The sequence below is a fragment of the Python bivittatus genome, unplaced genomic scaffold (assembly GCF_059951505.1).
Source record: "Python bivittatus isolate LINGU-HERP-01145 unplaced genomic scaffold, Pbiv_v1 ctg000700_np1212, whole genome shotgun sequence".
Taxonomy (NCBI): domain Eukaryota; kingdom Metazoa; phylum Chordata; class Lepidosauria; order Squamata; family Pythonidae; genus Python; species Python bivittatus.
The window spans coordinates 41,821,487-41,838,770 of NW_028277098.1; the positions used below are offsets into that span (position 1 = coordinate 41,821,487).

General features: G+C 37.4%; 1 protein-coding gene across 5 annotated transcripts in view; it reads left to right on the forward strand.

Moving 5' to 3' along the window:
* Positions 1 to 17,284, forward strand: part of DAB1 (DAB adaptor protein 1) — a 212,335-nt gene that overhangs the window by 95,915 nt on the left and 99,136 nt on the right. For all 5 annotated transcript variants that reach the window (XM_088153498.1, XM_088153495.1, XM_088153499.1 and 2 more), the window contains 2 exons: positions 489 to 628; positions 5,934 to 6,032. In XM_088153498.1, coding sequence (XP_088009624.1) covers positions 489 to 628; positions 5,934 to 6,032 — 239 coding nt within the window. The remainder of the gene's footprint in view (positions 1 to 488; positions 629 to 5,933; positions 6,033 to 17,284) is intronic.

The window sequence follows — 17,284 nt, forward strand, 5'->3', positions numbered from 1 at the left end:
TCTAGACTGTGTTATTATCAAACAAGGATTATATATAATAATTTAATTAGTCTACAGGAGAACAAAAGCATTTTGCTTGATTCGATAAATTTATGACTGGTTTATTTTAGATATGATTGTGATGCAACAACTACTGAAGTTCTAGCATCATTAACTGAGTCTTAGTATAGTAATAGAGCAAAGATGTATCCTTTGATTCTATGTCTTCTTTATTCAGAGACAAGTGATTAGTTTAAAAATGTTATTTGGTAAGTGGCTTTTATAGTTTCATTGAGAAATATGACACTCTATTAATTTTTTCATCACTCCCCTTCGTCCATTTGTTATGGCCAAAACAAGAGGGGACTGAAGAATAACAGATGGGAGTGATGCTTGCAGCTACAATGTATCTGTATAATAAATTTAAATTTGACTATAAGTATTTAATTTTGGTATATTTATATTTTCATACAACTGTGTGGGTTACAGGCTTACACCTCTTTTTTCAGGTCAGGATCGTAGTGAAGCAACTTTAATAAAGAGGTTTAAAGGCGACGGTGTTCGATACAAAGCAAAACTCATTGGGATAGACGAAGTCTCTGCAGCGCGAGGTGACAAGTTATGTCAAGATTCCATGATGAAATTAAAGGTGCTGTGAAAACATTTAAATATTAATTTTCAGTAGTATTTATAATGTTTATATAAACATTATATATGCAATCGTGTGTTTATGTGTGTGCATGTATGTGTAATTATAGTTTATGTGGATTAATTTAGAAGCAATCTAAACATTTAAAATAATAAGGTCTTGAAGAAAGTGATCGCATTCTTAACTCTTTGAGGTGGAACAGAATATTTAGCTTCTTTACAATCCAGCTTCAAATCTTGAAACAGCATTAGAATGCCTTGTATGTCTAGTGAATGACCTCTCTTTGGAAATAAGTAGGAGAAGCCCCACGCTTTGGATTCTATTTGATTTGGCAGTTTTGATGCCATCAATCATGGCACCTTGCTGTACAGGTAAAATTCTACAGTTTAGATTTAGGAGGGCATGATATTAGAGATTTCTCTTTGACCCCATGTGATTTGTGTTTGCAGTCTTTTGTATTAGCTCACCACATATTTTAAAGTCTCTGTGAAGCTGCTAGGTGACATCCATATCTTGATGCAATCACGGGTGGGATGATGGCCACTAAATGGAGACTGAATCCTGAGTAGATGATTCTTACATGTCAAAATTGTGTATACTTGTTATAGCTTTTTCTTTCTGTGGCCCTCACTAATGTTAATAATAGACAGATGTTCAGCCTGGTTTAGATGGAGCTACGCTTTTGTCAAGCTCTCCAAAGAGCTTGGAGTGCTCTTTGACCTATTTGTGTCACTTGAGGTCCAAACCCATGTAGCCTTGGTAGCTAGGAATTACAGTTATCATCTTCATCTGGTTTATTGCCTACAGTCATTCCTTATAGACAAGATTAAACAATAGTACATCATGCTCCCAATATGATTAATATACAAGTAGTCCTTGCTTAACGACCATTCGTTCAGCGACCATTCAAAGTTATGGTGGTGCTGCATGAATTGTAGTTACAGCTGGCCCTTGAAGTTTCAGCCATTGCAGTGCCCCTGTGATCACATGATCAAAATTCAGGCACGAGGCCTTGCAAAGGACTAGCAGCTGCCTCAGCCAGGTGCGCCTTATCAGCAGTGGGAGGAAGAAGATGGTGAAGGTCAGCTGGGGCTGGCAGGGGGTAGCAGAGGTAGGTGTCGGCAGCAGAGTGCAGGGTGGCCAAAAGGGCAGAGATGGGGGGAGATAGGTGAGGGTAATCGAAGCAGAGGCAAGCATGGCAGGGCAGGAGAAACAAGATCATTGCTTAATGATGGTGCAGTCCTTGCCTAATGACTGCAACTGGGACTACTGGAATTGCCATCACTAAGCGGTATGGTCACATGATGTTTTGCCTAACAATCACTTCACTTAGCAATGGAAATTCTGTTCCCAATTAGGGTCATTAAGTGAGGACTACCTGGGGTGTATTGGGTATGGGGTATAGATGGTGTAACTGGAGAATTATGAAATATGACTATAGCATGCTTATAGATGTAACATGAGTGTATCGAGATACAACCATAATTACTTGTGTCACTGCATTCTGGACCAACTGCAGCTTCTGGATGTTCTTCAATGTGTATGTAAGCATTGTTTCATGGAAGGCACTAGGCTAGAAACCAGGAGACCATGAGTTCTATTTCTGCCTTAGGCATTAACCATCTGGGTGACTTAGACCAGTTACGCTCTGACTACCTAGAAAGAAGACATTGGCAAGCCACTTCTGAAAATGTTGCCAAGAAAACTTCTCCCATTAGTCACCAAGAGTCAGGGTTGATCCAGTGGTCCATAACAAGAACACTCTTCTCATTCATTCCATTGATCCTCCCAACAATTGGTTTGTGGGGCTGTCATCTTCATTTTACTAGAGAAAGTACTATGTATGTATGTGTGTATTATGATATAAATATTTGAAATGCCTAACTAGGCCAAATGTATTTTAACTGGTAGATATGTCATGAACTATTCCTTTTTAAAAAAATCATTTGATCAGATTCTGTGAATATTAATTTATATAAGCAGAATAGATCAGAAATATGTATTGAGTAAATGGTTGGATATTCCTATATGAAGAAGAACCCTGCTGGATCAGGCCATAGGCCTGACACCAGCATTTGGTATCACATTTTAGCCAACTGGATTGATTTGAGAAGCTCACAGGCTTGGATTAGAAGTCAACAGTTCCTTCCATTGTCGCTTCCCAGCAATCAGCATTTATGGCATGCTGCCTATGATTCAGGAAGCAGTAAACAGCCATCAATATTAGTAGCTATTGAGGTCTGGTCCTCCAATCCTTTTTCAAAACCATTCAAATTGGCTGCTGTTACCACCACAGCTGGCTGTGAATTCCATAGTTTAACTGTGTTGTGTGAAAAAGTATTTCCTTCTGTGAAATGACCTTGAGTTGTAGCCCTGTAAGAGCAGGAGAATTCCTCTCTATCCATGCCTTATTTTTGTATGTCTCCATATAAATGTGAGTAAAAATGTTATAAATAATATGAATTTAATATATTTAATGGGCAATTCTGTTCCAGAAGGGGGAAAAAAAGGGATGGGGAGAATATGCTGTAGAGAACATTCATTTCTTTGTTGCCTTGGGTTTAAAGTAACTTATGAATGACTGGCTATCCCAGGGATGTATACACAGCTAGCTCTGTGAATAAGCAGTAATACTAGGCAATTAAAGAGTTTATCTCATATGTAAGGCTGAGTAATTTGGAAAGCACATATACCATAGTCTGACAGTGTTGCTTACTTCAGTAGACAAAATGAAATATTGATGAATTCAAATAAAGCATACCAAGTATGGAGCCTGTATCTTTCAGATTAATATTACAAAGAATTATTGCAAGGAAAAATTACTGCAAGAATCTGTTTCCGTGGTATCAATATAATGTAAAATACCAATGCAAGGGCTTTCAAATATTGAATCTAATTTGCAAAACAAAATAATGAGTATCCAATTAGAAGAAAAACAGTTCAGTATATATCCCCAGAATTTACAGTAGAAGCCTACAATTGTCTGCCCCTTTTCAGGCCTATTCCTCTTCCTGCCTATTCTGCTCCTCCTTCTGTCAGATTTCATAGCTGTTTGCTGTTTTACACCAATCTGCTATCCACTTGGATTTGTCTACTTTCCATATTTACTTTCTAATTATTATTCTTTCCTATAGCTACTCTTCTCCCATAAGGTTGTATTAGGTTCAGTTTGAGCCAATTTGACAAGCTTCCTAAGCCACAAACATTTGATTAGGAATTGCTGACCAGTCGATCAAAAAATTGTCAGGATCACTGCCTACATGGTAAATTGCATAATGAACATGCTGTTATAAAAATTGACTCTACCAATCTATGTTAAGTATGGCAATTTTCTGAGAAAGGAATATAAAGGGATTCCTATTGCAGTCATAAGCAAGATCAAACTGGTCTCTGGCATGTCTTGTTTTCAGCATTGACTTCAGCTTTTTCTGTAGTCCTTCCTTCTGGTGTGCCTTCTAATCCTAATTGCTCATTACATCACTATCCCTGGGTTTGACTGCTTAGCCGTGGAGATTTCTGGTTATGGGTCCTGGCTCATTCCATATTGCTGTCCATGCCCATCTATTTTCCCTTCAGGTAAACACATCCCCTACCCTCAAAAGGAATGATGTCCACACTGATAAAAGTACTGTGTATCAGCCAGTTCTACACCGAGTCAACCTAGACTGGCCAGCCCCAGCTAAAACCAACCTGAAGGTTATTATGTAATGGAGATTATTATATAGAGTCACTATCATGAAATGGGCAGCCATATAAATCATCCACACAAACAAACTTGTCTATATATATAGTATATGTATGCTTGTACATATTAGGGCTGTGGAAATATTGTAAAAATCATGCTCAGCCGTATGCAGAAGCATATTCAAAACACCTCTCTTTGAATCTGAAAACTAACCATGCCTTTTTCCAGACTCACCTGGCTGTTCATAAGGGAGAAAAGTGGCAATACATGCACACACAGCTTATGCAGCAGCCTTATGAGCCTGGGAAAAGATATGGCTGCTCTGTTGATTTGAAGCGATGTGCTTCATGTGTACTCCTGTGCTTTAAATGATTTCTACAGCCTTGGCTGCTGAAACTTGCAATCCAGGAAGAGCAGGATTGGGACAAAATGAATAACAATACTGAATTGAATGAATATCTGTAGTTTAATTGAAAAATAATAAAATTTATGGTCCATTTACATACACTAACCATTCCCTCTCACACAGAGAAATAGATATAGACATGTTCCAGGGAGCGAGTTTGGTACAGTATAGTGATTAAGGGGCTGGATTAGAAACTGGGATATCATTTATTCTAATCATATCTTGGGCATGAAAGCTGAGTGACTTTGGGCCAGTCACTCTCTCTCAGCCCAGCCCAGCCTACATGATTGTTTTTGTGGGAAAAATAAGAAGTGGTAGCATTTATGTAGGTACCTTGAGTTGTATAAAATAGACAGATATTATGATTATGATTATTGTTATTGTTATTCCCTTCCAATATAGTCAACCAAAAAACATAAATAAATAAATAGAAACAGAGGGGTAACTACTATAAGGGAAGGAAAAAGATATGGAGGGAAAGAAGCGGGTGAAGATTAGGGGAGGGCAAAAGATTAGGGGGAAAAAGGATAAATTTGAGAAGCTTACTTAGGTATTACAAAATGCATTAAGCAACTCTATCAAATAATGGCTAATCCTCAGAGGCATCTATGTTTTTCAGCAAATATGTCCTCAGTCTTTTGTACCTCTCTTCCTTTGTTTTAACAGCATATTCTGTTGTCAGAAAATGTCAAACAATTATTCGAGGCATTTCACAGATTTGTGCGTGTGTATAAAGGATTTCTTCTGTGATTAGATAGGATATTCTGCTCAGTAGTGTTATCCCCGTAGTTTAGTAAATAGTGTCACAAGCTTTACTGCCAAAAAGTGAAGCAATAGAAATTAATCACAACATCATAATTTAGACCATTAATTAGATAATTTTCATATGTCAAAATAAGCAGAAATTCCTGGATTAATATGGTATGCATTCACTTAGCCCTTTTTGCATCTTCACTCCACTTGCATAAATAGGGTGGAAAATTTTGAAAACAAACATATATATATATTGAAACCAGTGTTCAGCCCAGTCTTAAATAGAAATAAATATTATGCATATTAAATAGAAGTAAGTACTGTTTTATTCAAATGAATAAAATACATTGCCCCAAATCTCCAACTTGAAGGCAATGGGAAGCTGACAGTTCTTAATAGGAGAACACCCAGAAAAAAAAAAAAATTATTTTGAATGTGAACCATTTATTTTCTCCCAACAGGGAATTGTTGCTGCATCTCGTTCAAAAGGTGAACATAAACAGAAAATATTTCTAACCATTTCCTTTGGAGGAATCAAAATCTTCGATGAGAAGACAGGAGTAAGTAAAATAATGTTATAACAAAAACATTCTTGGTAGCTTTCTTCTTAAAAGATATTCAAGGAAGGCAATAATATTCCAATTGAATAATACCATGAAATATTTCATAAATTGTTAACTATAGATCAAAGCAATGATTTGAACGTATTAAGATGCAATTTATTGAATTTATTAAGATGGTGATTAACACAGAGGCACTGATTTAGCAATTCTACAGGTAATATCAGGACAGAGGTCAGCTAATATATAATACCAGTAGTATTCAGGATTCCTGGGGTTCCATGAAAAATAAGATAAAGCAGCAGAACCTACCAATCACCCCAAAATGAGTAATAAAGTATTATAGGTCTCAGCATTTTCAAAGGACCTGGGCATAGGTATTATAAAATATGTAGCTTTGGATCATTTTCCTCAATAAATAAATGAACAAGTGTAATATTTTTTATTCATTTGTTTAATTGGATTCTCTTTATCTAGTTTTATGTGGAGAACAGATCATGTTTTAGGTCATATTTATGCAGAAATACTGAAAATTCAAAAGGGTTCACAGACTTTTAAACACTTCTGTACATTGTCTAATAAGACTATTACCATCATTGATACCAAAGGACGAATACTATTAGGGAAGAAATTCAAGCAATGGAACATCTGCATCACGTTTTTAGCTAGCCTGGTTTGAAATATCTCATAGAATTACTGGGGCAAGACCTACAAGGAAGGAAGGAAGGAAGGAAGGGAGGGAGGGAGGGAGGGAGGGAGGAAGGAAGGAAGGAAGGAAGGAAGGAAGGAAGGAAGGAAGGAAGGAAGGAAGGAAGGAAGGAAGGAAGGAAGGAAGGAAGGAAGGAAGGAAGGATGGATTTCAGAAATAGAGTGAGAAGATAATCCAGGCTTTGGCTTCCAGAGAAATTACTACCATCTCAAGGCAAAGAGCTGCAGTTCAAACATAGCTGGAGAGAATTAAAATAGATCTGAGAAACTTTGATTATACAGTTTCCAGTGCAACAAATTTCCAGTGAGTGTATAGATTTGAGGGATTGTTGTATCTTATGTATCATGAGCTGATGAAACAAAATACCCTGGTCTTTGCATGAAAAAGATCATAGTTTGTTTGAACACAAATGATGGAATACTTGAGATTTTCACTCCATTACGAGGCCCGAAAAAGCACCCCAAGTTACTTATAGATGAATACTTTTTCTGTTTCCATTAATTTGGCTGGTGAACCTTTTGGTATTTGTTTTTGTTTTAATCAGTACTTTGCAAAAAGAAGCTAGACACTTCAGTGCTTTTGTCACATCCATCTGCAAGACAATCAGGACTGCTGCAATATGCAGTGGAATTGGAACTACTCTATCCAACCTCTATCAGAAGAGGGAGAGGAAAGTTTGTGTCAGAGTTTGCACAATTGGATTGATATATACATTGAAGAGGGACTAGAACACAGTCATTCATCACCCCTCTTAGGGTGGGGATGACATCATGTAAGATGTTCATGAAATAAACAAGAATAAAGAATAGCATACAACCACTATATTTTGCCAAAGCAAACAAGATCAATTTTGTGAGTGTTATTATAGTATACAGTGGGGTTTCTGGTACTTAAATAGTTTTGGGACATGGAAAGGTTTAATTCTTTTTTCCCCTGCCATTGTGTGTAGAAAAAATAAATCTTTAAAGTTGTTATCTGCATTTTTGGAAAGTTTTTTTTTTGCCACAAATAGAGGTTTTCCTTGAGATGCAAATAAATGCTTTGGAAAGGAATTTTTGGGCTTGCAACAGAGAGTGGAACAATAACTCCCTTTCCAAAACTTACAGTAAAGCTGATTGTAATCCTCTGCTTTTGTAACAAAAAAAACACAGATAATCACCTCATTCCTATCATGACTGTTGCAGCATTTGGCTCTTCATTTGTAACGCTGGAAAAACCTTGGAAGCTAGATATCATGATCCCAAAAAACTAATTCCTCCATTTAGATGTACTGAGATCAGCTTTATTTATTCATAGATTACAAAAATATATTCCAAATACGTTCAAAGGCACCCTTGCTTTCACTTTTTCATTATCATATTGCTTTGAGTTTAAATACTAAACTATCAGTACTGCCAGTGAGCTCAGGATATTTTACTATGATGTTCTACTTAAGCGTCACTATGAAATCATCTCTATCTGTCTGTCTATCTAATTTTTCTCCACATCCATACAACTACACCTTTTACCACAGAAGCCCTTAAAACGTTTTCAGAGCAGTTCATCGTTGTGTTAACTGCAGCCCTCTTCTAAAAAAGAACCTCTGATGAGCTTATCTGCACTCCTTCCAGTAACCATGAGGGTTTGCAGAAATCAACATCCAGATATTACTACCCTGTGTCTCCATTTTTAGGCTCTGTGTTTTTTGCCTTGATTTTTCTTGGCAAGTTCAAAACAAGCCAGTCAGTTGCTGTAAGAGAAGCCTCAAAGTTGTCCCTGTGCTCATTTTAAAAGGAAGATGAAGTGATGCTATGGCACCACAATGACAGTCTTTGTAAATTACATTTTGGTAGAATTGCTCAAATCTACCCTCTATAAAGAGAGAGCAAGCATGGAGAAATGTAGGACAAAGCTGTATCTAATATTACACTGTGATAAATGTTGATGCTTTAGAGGTGCTAGTTGAGTGTTATTTTAGGAAGGAGATCCTGTCAGCTTCAGGTTAAATGGTGGAGAGAGTAGACAGAAGGGCAAGCTACTAAGACATTTCTTTTTTTGCAAAGATAAAAGCTATGCAGTGTTTATGCAAAATAATCTGTAGGTTTTCATCTATATTTGTTAATAGCAAAATAATTATTTCTTAAGACCTTTATTTTGTTGAATGCAGCTGTAATTAGAATTAGCTTCAGTGTTAATGCAAATAATATTAATGAAAGAAAATCAGTAAAATATAAGTATTAGCGTAAGAGTTTTGCATTTATATTGACTGTCTTGGAAGTGTGTGTATTAATCTAAGTACCTGCTTGGTTTCTTTGGGAAAGCTCACAGCACAGAGATTAAGAAGTATCTTGTAATCAAGTCATAATATTGCTATCACTAAAACTATTTTCTATTCTATATTAACAGAGTCCAAAGGTAAACACTGCAAATATACCAGAGCATACATGAAAACAGCTTTTTCTTAACTATAATTATCTTCACAATGGCTTATGCCCTCTCTTGAATTTTAATAAGGAACTCAATTAAATTTTTATATAAATTAACTATGTAACATGATGCCAAAAATAAACCAGTCTGATGGCAGTTAGAATTAGCTTTCCTAATTAATATCGTGTTACTGGATAACCAGGATCATTAAAATTACAAGTAAATAATTCAGTGTCAATTACAAAGAATTACTGGAATAAAACTACTATACACTTAAAATATGATGCATTATTTGACCATATAAGCTTGAAGAATTCTGCAAGTATTGCATTTTAATTCCTGTAGCATACTAGATAAATGGTATTGAGCAAAACTGTCAATGTCAGATGACCTTGTCAACCAAGTTCATATTCCCAGTGTAATTAACAGAGCTACAAGGATCATGGTGGGGTCTAAAATTATTTGGCAGGATAGTCCCAGGTTATATCAATTACTGTGGATTTAGAGATTGTTTCCCTCTTGGGGTGGGATGGGGACTTCATTATGAGTTGCTGGAAGAAGGTTATGAGGAACTAGCAGCCTAGAAAGGATCATTCATAGATTATGTGATCTAAGCAATAAAGAAGTTGATTTAATCCAATACATGTCATAAATCAAGGGTCATCTTTTGTCATTCTCAAGAAAGGTCTGGTAGAAAGGTTATTTTTATAAAAAGTAGAGCCACCTCAGTGATTCTACTTGTACATACAATAGTAGTTACCTTCTGTTGATTCTGACTTTTCCATCCTATACTGAAAAACTCAGAGAGAAATAAGTAATCAGTTCTGCTTGCTTTAAAAATTGGGCAACATCCCTTAACTTTCCTTGCCACTAACACTCTTATTCTGAGGGATGTTGCTGGGCCTGAAAATAGAGTTTCCTGTTCTATGATCAGGCAAAAAATATTAAAAACTTTCCAACGTATAATTTCCTTTACAATGCTCTAGAATTTCTTACCAATCTATTCCTTGCAACAAGCCTCACATCACTTTCCTCAAATGCTGGGCAGAGAGATTAATCATGTTGTCAGCCAAAGATCAGATTAAGATGTTCAGAAGGGGTCCTATTTCAGGATAAGTAGACAATGCTCACTGTTAAAAAAAATAAGCATTCACATATTTGAGGTGAATATGTACAGTTTCTGTTAATGACAACCATCCTTCATACCACCTCCAGATATATTTTTTGTTGACCTAAATATGTTCACAAATGAGCAATTTTTACACCAAAATAAAAAAGAGAATATTCAATGCAGCCTTAGTTCACATATTCAGAATATGATGACAGATTTCCATTCAGAATGCTTTGTTTTTCTCAAAATGTCCATATGCAATACAACAGATTTATGAAACCTATCTCTTTATTTCTACAAAACTTTTATTTTTGCTTCCTCAAAAATGTTCCAGGCATATCCACAGAGTTCTTCTCTATTTACAGCGATACTTAAAAAGTACAGTGTCCTTAGCTTAACAAACTACATATGTATATACAGTTCTATATCGACATTACAAACAGAGATTTTAACACATCTCACTTCTGTCCTAAGAAGGAGAATGAGAAGAGGGAAAATAACTGTTTTCTAGACTGCCAGCACCTTTGTTCAGGTGTTCTCACTGATATCTGTTCTGTTCCCTGAAAACTGCAGTCTTTTCCAACAGCCAGTTTCTCAACAGATCACTCTCTCAAGTTCTGTTTGTTCTTGCTAGGTCTCAAAATGCAAATCACGCCCCCTTGACACACAGAATAGTTCCAGTCCTTGCTATATAAAAACAACTCTAGGAATGGCCAACAATGTTCTCTGTTAGTTAATGCCTCTGTCCTTATAGCAATAAAGTGGGTGTTTTAATTAGACATAAAGTTTGTGGACATGAGCCTGATTTGGCCCATGGTGGGGGGAGAGTACCATCTTTAATTTTGAGACCATTGCATCATCCCATCAGGTCGACTCACCCTGCCACAAAATGAGTACTCCCACTTTACTTTTTTTAAACAACAAATAGACATGTGGGATACTTGCTTACTCATTTACTTATTTAAAACATTTCAAATTATAAGATATAAATTATGGTCATGTTACACTTGTCTCTGTTGTCCTCAAAACAGTTTTACAAGTTAGTGCATATCGTAGTAACAAGTGACGTGTGGTATGTTGACTAGTTACCAGCATATCACAGAAGTCCACATTGAATTGAGTAATGCAGACCTTACAGTCCTTTAGGCAGCTTACATGCAAAATCTGGTTTATATTCCTGGGTACACTTAACATTTGTTCTCTCTGCTCTTGTTCTAGCTTGATCTGTCATTCATTCAAATTCAGAATGACAATTTTGTCCATTCTTTCTGAATGTCAGCCCCACTAGGTAGATCAGCCCAGGAAATCTACTCTACAGGAAAGCTGAAATTACTTCTATTGAGATTGCCTATAATAGCAGAATCTTGCAAGTCTGATTGTGCTATACCTCTTCCCCCTTCTGATACTCCAGTGAATTATGGAGGTGTCTGCCTGAGTTGCTTCTAAATGTTGTCTCATTGCTCTGGACTTAAAAAAAATGTTTCAGCTTGTTTTGCCAGACCAAGAAACAGATTCTACAAAAAGACTACAACTATACTTTATTAAGATAGGCTATTATAACAGAATCTTGTAAGCTTGACTGTGTTTTCCCTCTCTGCCCTCCCCATTATATCCCAGAGAGTCAGGGAGAAGCTAGTCTGAGTCTCTTCCTAATGCTTTCCCTCCTTCCCAAGCTCAAAGCATGTTTCTGCACATGACATTGTTGTAATGGTCCCTGAATGGTTTCTTCAAGGTTGTCTCCATGGCTCCCTACATCAATCTAATTCATGCTTAAATTCTTTTGTGAGCAAATCTTTTTTCCCATCTCATCATTCATCCCATCTGCAACTTTTTCTATACTTTTGTCCCACTTTTACACTACTCCCTACTATAAAGTTCCAATGTTATTGGCTGTTATTACATGTTAATTGACAGGAAAAGAACTTCTATCTAGAATCTTTATTTACAGTAGGTTCTATGGCTGTGAAGCATGTATTTTGGGAGGAGGCAGGAGTGAAGGAAGGTGTAATTTTAGCCTTCTTTCAAAAACTAACATTTAATACTTCAACGTTCCTCACCCCCAAAACACACAAATGCTTCCTTCCTTTAGCATGTACAGTACTTGCTGAGACTCCGTAACTATCTGTAAACTTAAACAGTTCAGCCAGATAAAACTAGATACATTTAGACATCGACTTCAACTGAGAAGTATTAAGTGAAGTGCCATGGGGCTATTTTATTTTATCACTGACTTAGATGAGAGAGTTGAGATGATGTTTATCAAATTTGCAGATTATACAAATCTGAAAGGATGGTTATTACTTTAGAAGAAAGAAATAATATTCAAAAAGTTATAGACAGATTTGAGCCTTAGGGTGAAATTAATAGAATGCAATTTAACAGGGAGATATATCACGTTCTGCATCAGGATAGGAGAAAAGGAAAGCATTTTCGTAAGAAATTCTAAGTCATCTTAGCAGTAGTATGTGTGAAAAAGATCTGGGTATCTTATCAACACGTGCAAGCAGTATGATGTAGCTGTTGAAAATACAAATGCTATCTTGGGGTGCATTAACAGAAGCAGAGTCTGATTACAGGAAGTACTTGTTCCACTATACTCTGCCTTCGTCAGACCCATGTTTGGGTCTGGCAATAAGAATGCCACACATAATTCCTTTGTATTTGGACAACTTCCCATCCCATCTTCCCCAAATCCATCTTTTTTGTGGAAGATGAAGATAATATGACTTCAGCTACAGAACATCCTAGAGGAAGTAAATTATCTGGGCCCGTGCCAGTCAGATTTCATGCCACAGGCATGGGATTAAGACAGCATCGATCAGGCTGCTAGATAACTTTTGATGGAAGACTATTGGCATGGTATGTTCCTGTAGCACCTGCAAGATTTGGGAGGTAGAGTCAACATGTTATAATGGTTCTACTTCTTCCAGGGGTTCTAATCATTCATTTCGGGGGGGAAAGCAGTTAAGCTTGTAGAAGTTCCAATGTGGAGTGCTATAGGACTTGGCTCTCTTCTCCAAATAGATAATCCTCACTTAATGTCCATTCGTTCAGCCACTGTTCGAAGTTATGATGGCACTGAAAAAATGGACTTGCAACCAGTCCTTGAACTTACAACAATTGCAACACCCCCGCAGTCACATGATAAAAAATTGAGCCAGACTACATTTACCTGCTGGGAAGGGGCTGGGCCCTGCTGACTGGGGCAATCCTTTGCACTGTACCTCACTGCATGCCACTGCCAGGCAGGATGATCCCAGCCAGGATGACCCATGCTATTTTTTTCTGTTCATCCTGCTCTAATTACACACTGGTGACATCAGGCCAGGGCACAAGGGCCACTGTAGGAGGCGTGGCTCTTGGAAGACTTCTCCTACAGCAGCAGAGTCATGGGCAAGATGGGCCCAGGCATGTGATGTGGGGCACTTCTCATTAGGTAAGCTGTTGATGGGACACAGGAGGGGGTGGACTCCTAATCAGGCACTTCTCTGGGGCTTGCCACACTGTGGCTCTAGGGCTTCTTGCTGTGCCATGGCTCTGGGGATGCTTCCACTCTTGCACACCTTCCCCCACCCAGCATCAGCCACCCACAGCCCTGCTGTGACTTGCTGGCCACTCACGCACCCTCCCCTACCTGTCAGCAGCCAGTTACCTGCCTGCTGGCCTGCTTGCAAGCTGCCTGGAACTTGCAGCTTCCTGCCAGATTCCCCACTGACTTTGGTTGTTAGAAGCTGGCAGGCAGTTGCTAGGACTTCCTTGCTTATATCCCATATCCCTGCTTAATGACAGCAATGGGGACTGCAGGAATTGCAGTTGCTAAGCAATACGGCCATGTGATGTCATGCTTTATGACCTCATCACTTAGTGATAGAAATTCCGGTCCTAATTACTATTGTTAACTGAGGACTACTGTACTATTTAACACCTACATGAAACCTCTAGGGAGGTTCATCTGATGATTTGTGGTGAGGTGTTTCCAGTATGTTAATAATAGTCCTTTGGTAATTGTTACCCCAGCCCAGGTTACATATATGGTAGTCTTTATCCAGTGCCTTGAATCTGTGAGGAGCTGAATGGGTCAAAATTAGCTTAAATAGGAACCCAGCAAGATGGAGTTGCTATTTTTAGTAATCAGTTTGGTTCAGTTTCAGTGCCAACCTTCACGCTGGATAAGAGCACACTCCCCTGAAGGAGGACTAGGACTCCTGTTCAGGCAGCATGTGGAAGCCGCAAACAGGATGGTGTATGCTCTCCTTCGGCTGATGCGCCAGTTGCAGGCTTTCCTGCACCAGGAAATCTCACAACAATGACTTGTGCATCATTAAACAATTAGACTACTGCAACAAGCTCTAGATGGGTCTGCATTTGAAGGTAACATGGAAAGTGCAGTTGAACCAAAATGTAATTACCTGATGGCTAGTGGAGACAAAGATATTAACACCAGGGCACATTGGTTGTCAATAGCCAATTGCCAAGGCCCAGTTTGAGGCACTGATTACAAGCTATAAAGCCCTACTTGACTTGGCTTTCATTTTTCTTCAGAACTGTCTTTCCCAAATAGATGGATCCTATATTGTTCATTGTTTCAAAAAGGGGGTGCTGGGGACTGCATACACCAACCTGAGTAAGGTGAAGGTTAGTGGCCTAGTGGTGCTACTTATTAGTGGTGGAACCTACACTGTAGAGAACCTTTTCCCCCTGAGGTTTGTGGGGGGCCCAACTTGCTAGTGTTTCACATGGTATAAAGATCTATTTGTTCCATCAGGTTTTGATATTGACTGTGATGCTGGACTGCATTGATGAGATGATTTATGTTTGCTTTATTATATTTTTTTTCTTGGGATGTTTTACTAGGGTCAATATTTTAATGTATTGATTTAATAGTGTAAACAGCTCAGAGTCTCTGGAGTGTGTAGCATACAGATGTTTGTAGTTAGGTAGGTAGGTAGGAAGAAAGGAAAGTAGGTAGGTAGGTAGGTAGAATAATTGGATATGCTTAACAGCTGCAACTAATTGATTTTCTTTGCAGAAATGAAATCCATTAATAATGCATGGAATGTAATCTACCCCTATTCAACCTTACTTTGAATAAACTCATTGTTAAATCATTTGAAAAGTTATTGCTTGTTTTTCTAAAATGTTCGTAGCTGATTTGTCTTTGTTGCCTGTGTTGCTCATTCATTCATGTGTATCTGACCTAATTTAAAAGAGACAAGTGTTGATTTTATGTGTGCTGTATCTTGCTGACTCATATTACATTTTAATTTATCATTATTAAAAACATCAATTTTAGCCACTAACTAGAAAATTGTCTAAAAATTGTTATTGGCAGACCTGATTTTAGATAGATAGTTTTAGAAGAACTTCTCTATAAAGAACATATTTCTGACTATAAGTGAAATATGTTCTTTATAGAGAAGTTCTTCTAAAACTATCTATCTAAAATCAGGTCTGCCAATAACAATTTTTAGACAATTTTCTAGTTAGTGGCTAAAATTGATGTTTTTAATAATGATAAATTATTAAAAGCTTATTCTTTTTTTATTGCTTTTATGTTGGACAGGTCAACATTAATAAAGTATACATTTTGAGTATGAGAAAATATTAATTGTATTAGCATATGCACTTAGATGGAAGGTATAATACAAGGCAGCATCTAACTAAATGAGAACAATTGTCAGTGAGATTTTTTCAGTGATTTCTGCCCATCCAATGAGATTTGGCAGAATGGGGGCATTCCACTTAACAAACAAAACAAAATGATCTAGTGGGAACCTGGAAGTGTTCTTCTCTGTTGTAGTGCTTGCCCTCTGGAACAGCATCCCCTTGGAGATTTTCATACTGCTCTCACCCTACAAGGATTCTGCAAATCCTCCCAACTCTTATCATTCCACTCAACTGAGAGAGATGCTTGAAAGAGATGGGTTTTTGTTCTTGTTGCTTGTTTTTAAGAAGTGCTTAAAAGAAAGGTAGTTAGTAATCTGTGCCATCCCATACATTTATCAATGTAATTCTTCCCCTTAAATTATTTCAGTTTTTTTTTTAATATGTATGCAACAATTTTTTTTTTTCCTAACCTCAGTTTCCCCTGAAACTAAGGCTTCTTAGTGTCATAAATGAAACCAGAGGTATAGTTAATCCTTTTGTCTCTTTATACCTGATGGTTAGAAATGATAATTCTTTGTCCCTTACCAAATAGTTTTATTTAACCGATTCTTCCATATCACATTAACTTCAGGAATTTGTATTTGTTACCAATTCCAAAAGAGCAAAACAAACACACTTCCTCTTAACCATAGTAGGGGGAAATGACATCAGCAAGAGGCCAATAAATCAGGGCTTTTTACAACCTTTCCCCTGTCAGCCGTTCACTTAACTGATAGGAATCTCTGGAAAGGAACCTTCAGTTCCTTCAAACTGACATACCCACAACTCCTCCAATCCAGTTGCCTTTACAATTTCAGCCATTCTCATCCACTTTTCCCAAACCTCCCTCCTTTTTTCTTCCACCATTCATGCTATATAGGTATTTTTTCCTCAGTCTTGCCCCTGCCCCTCTTTTTCAGCTGTGGCTGTCAGGTCATCAAGGTTGTGCTGTTAAGGCTGAGCATTGCTCCCTTAACTACTGCCTTTTCCTCTGCTAACACATCGCAATCTATCATCTCACCCTGGAAATCAGGAACCCAGATTTCAGAACCTCAGATCTGTGAATGTTCTAAACCCAAGATTCAACTCAAACTACATGTAAATTTAAATTATATTGATTTTATTGATTGTGCTTGAATCTGGGATTGTTACCATCCCCCATCTGTATTTTTCCTCCCATTTATATAAACTCTCTTTTGTATTTAACCATTGGTCTCTGTTTTTAAAAGGAATTTCTCATTAAATGCTTCCCTTGTGCAGAATTGCATTGGTTGTGTTAAGCTGCCCCTTTTGTTCTTTGCATTTTACAGGCTTTATCAAGTTTTGTATTTCTTGGAATTTAGATAAGGAGAGGATATGAAGAGAAGAGTCCTCAGTAAA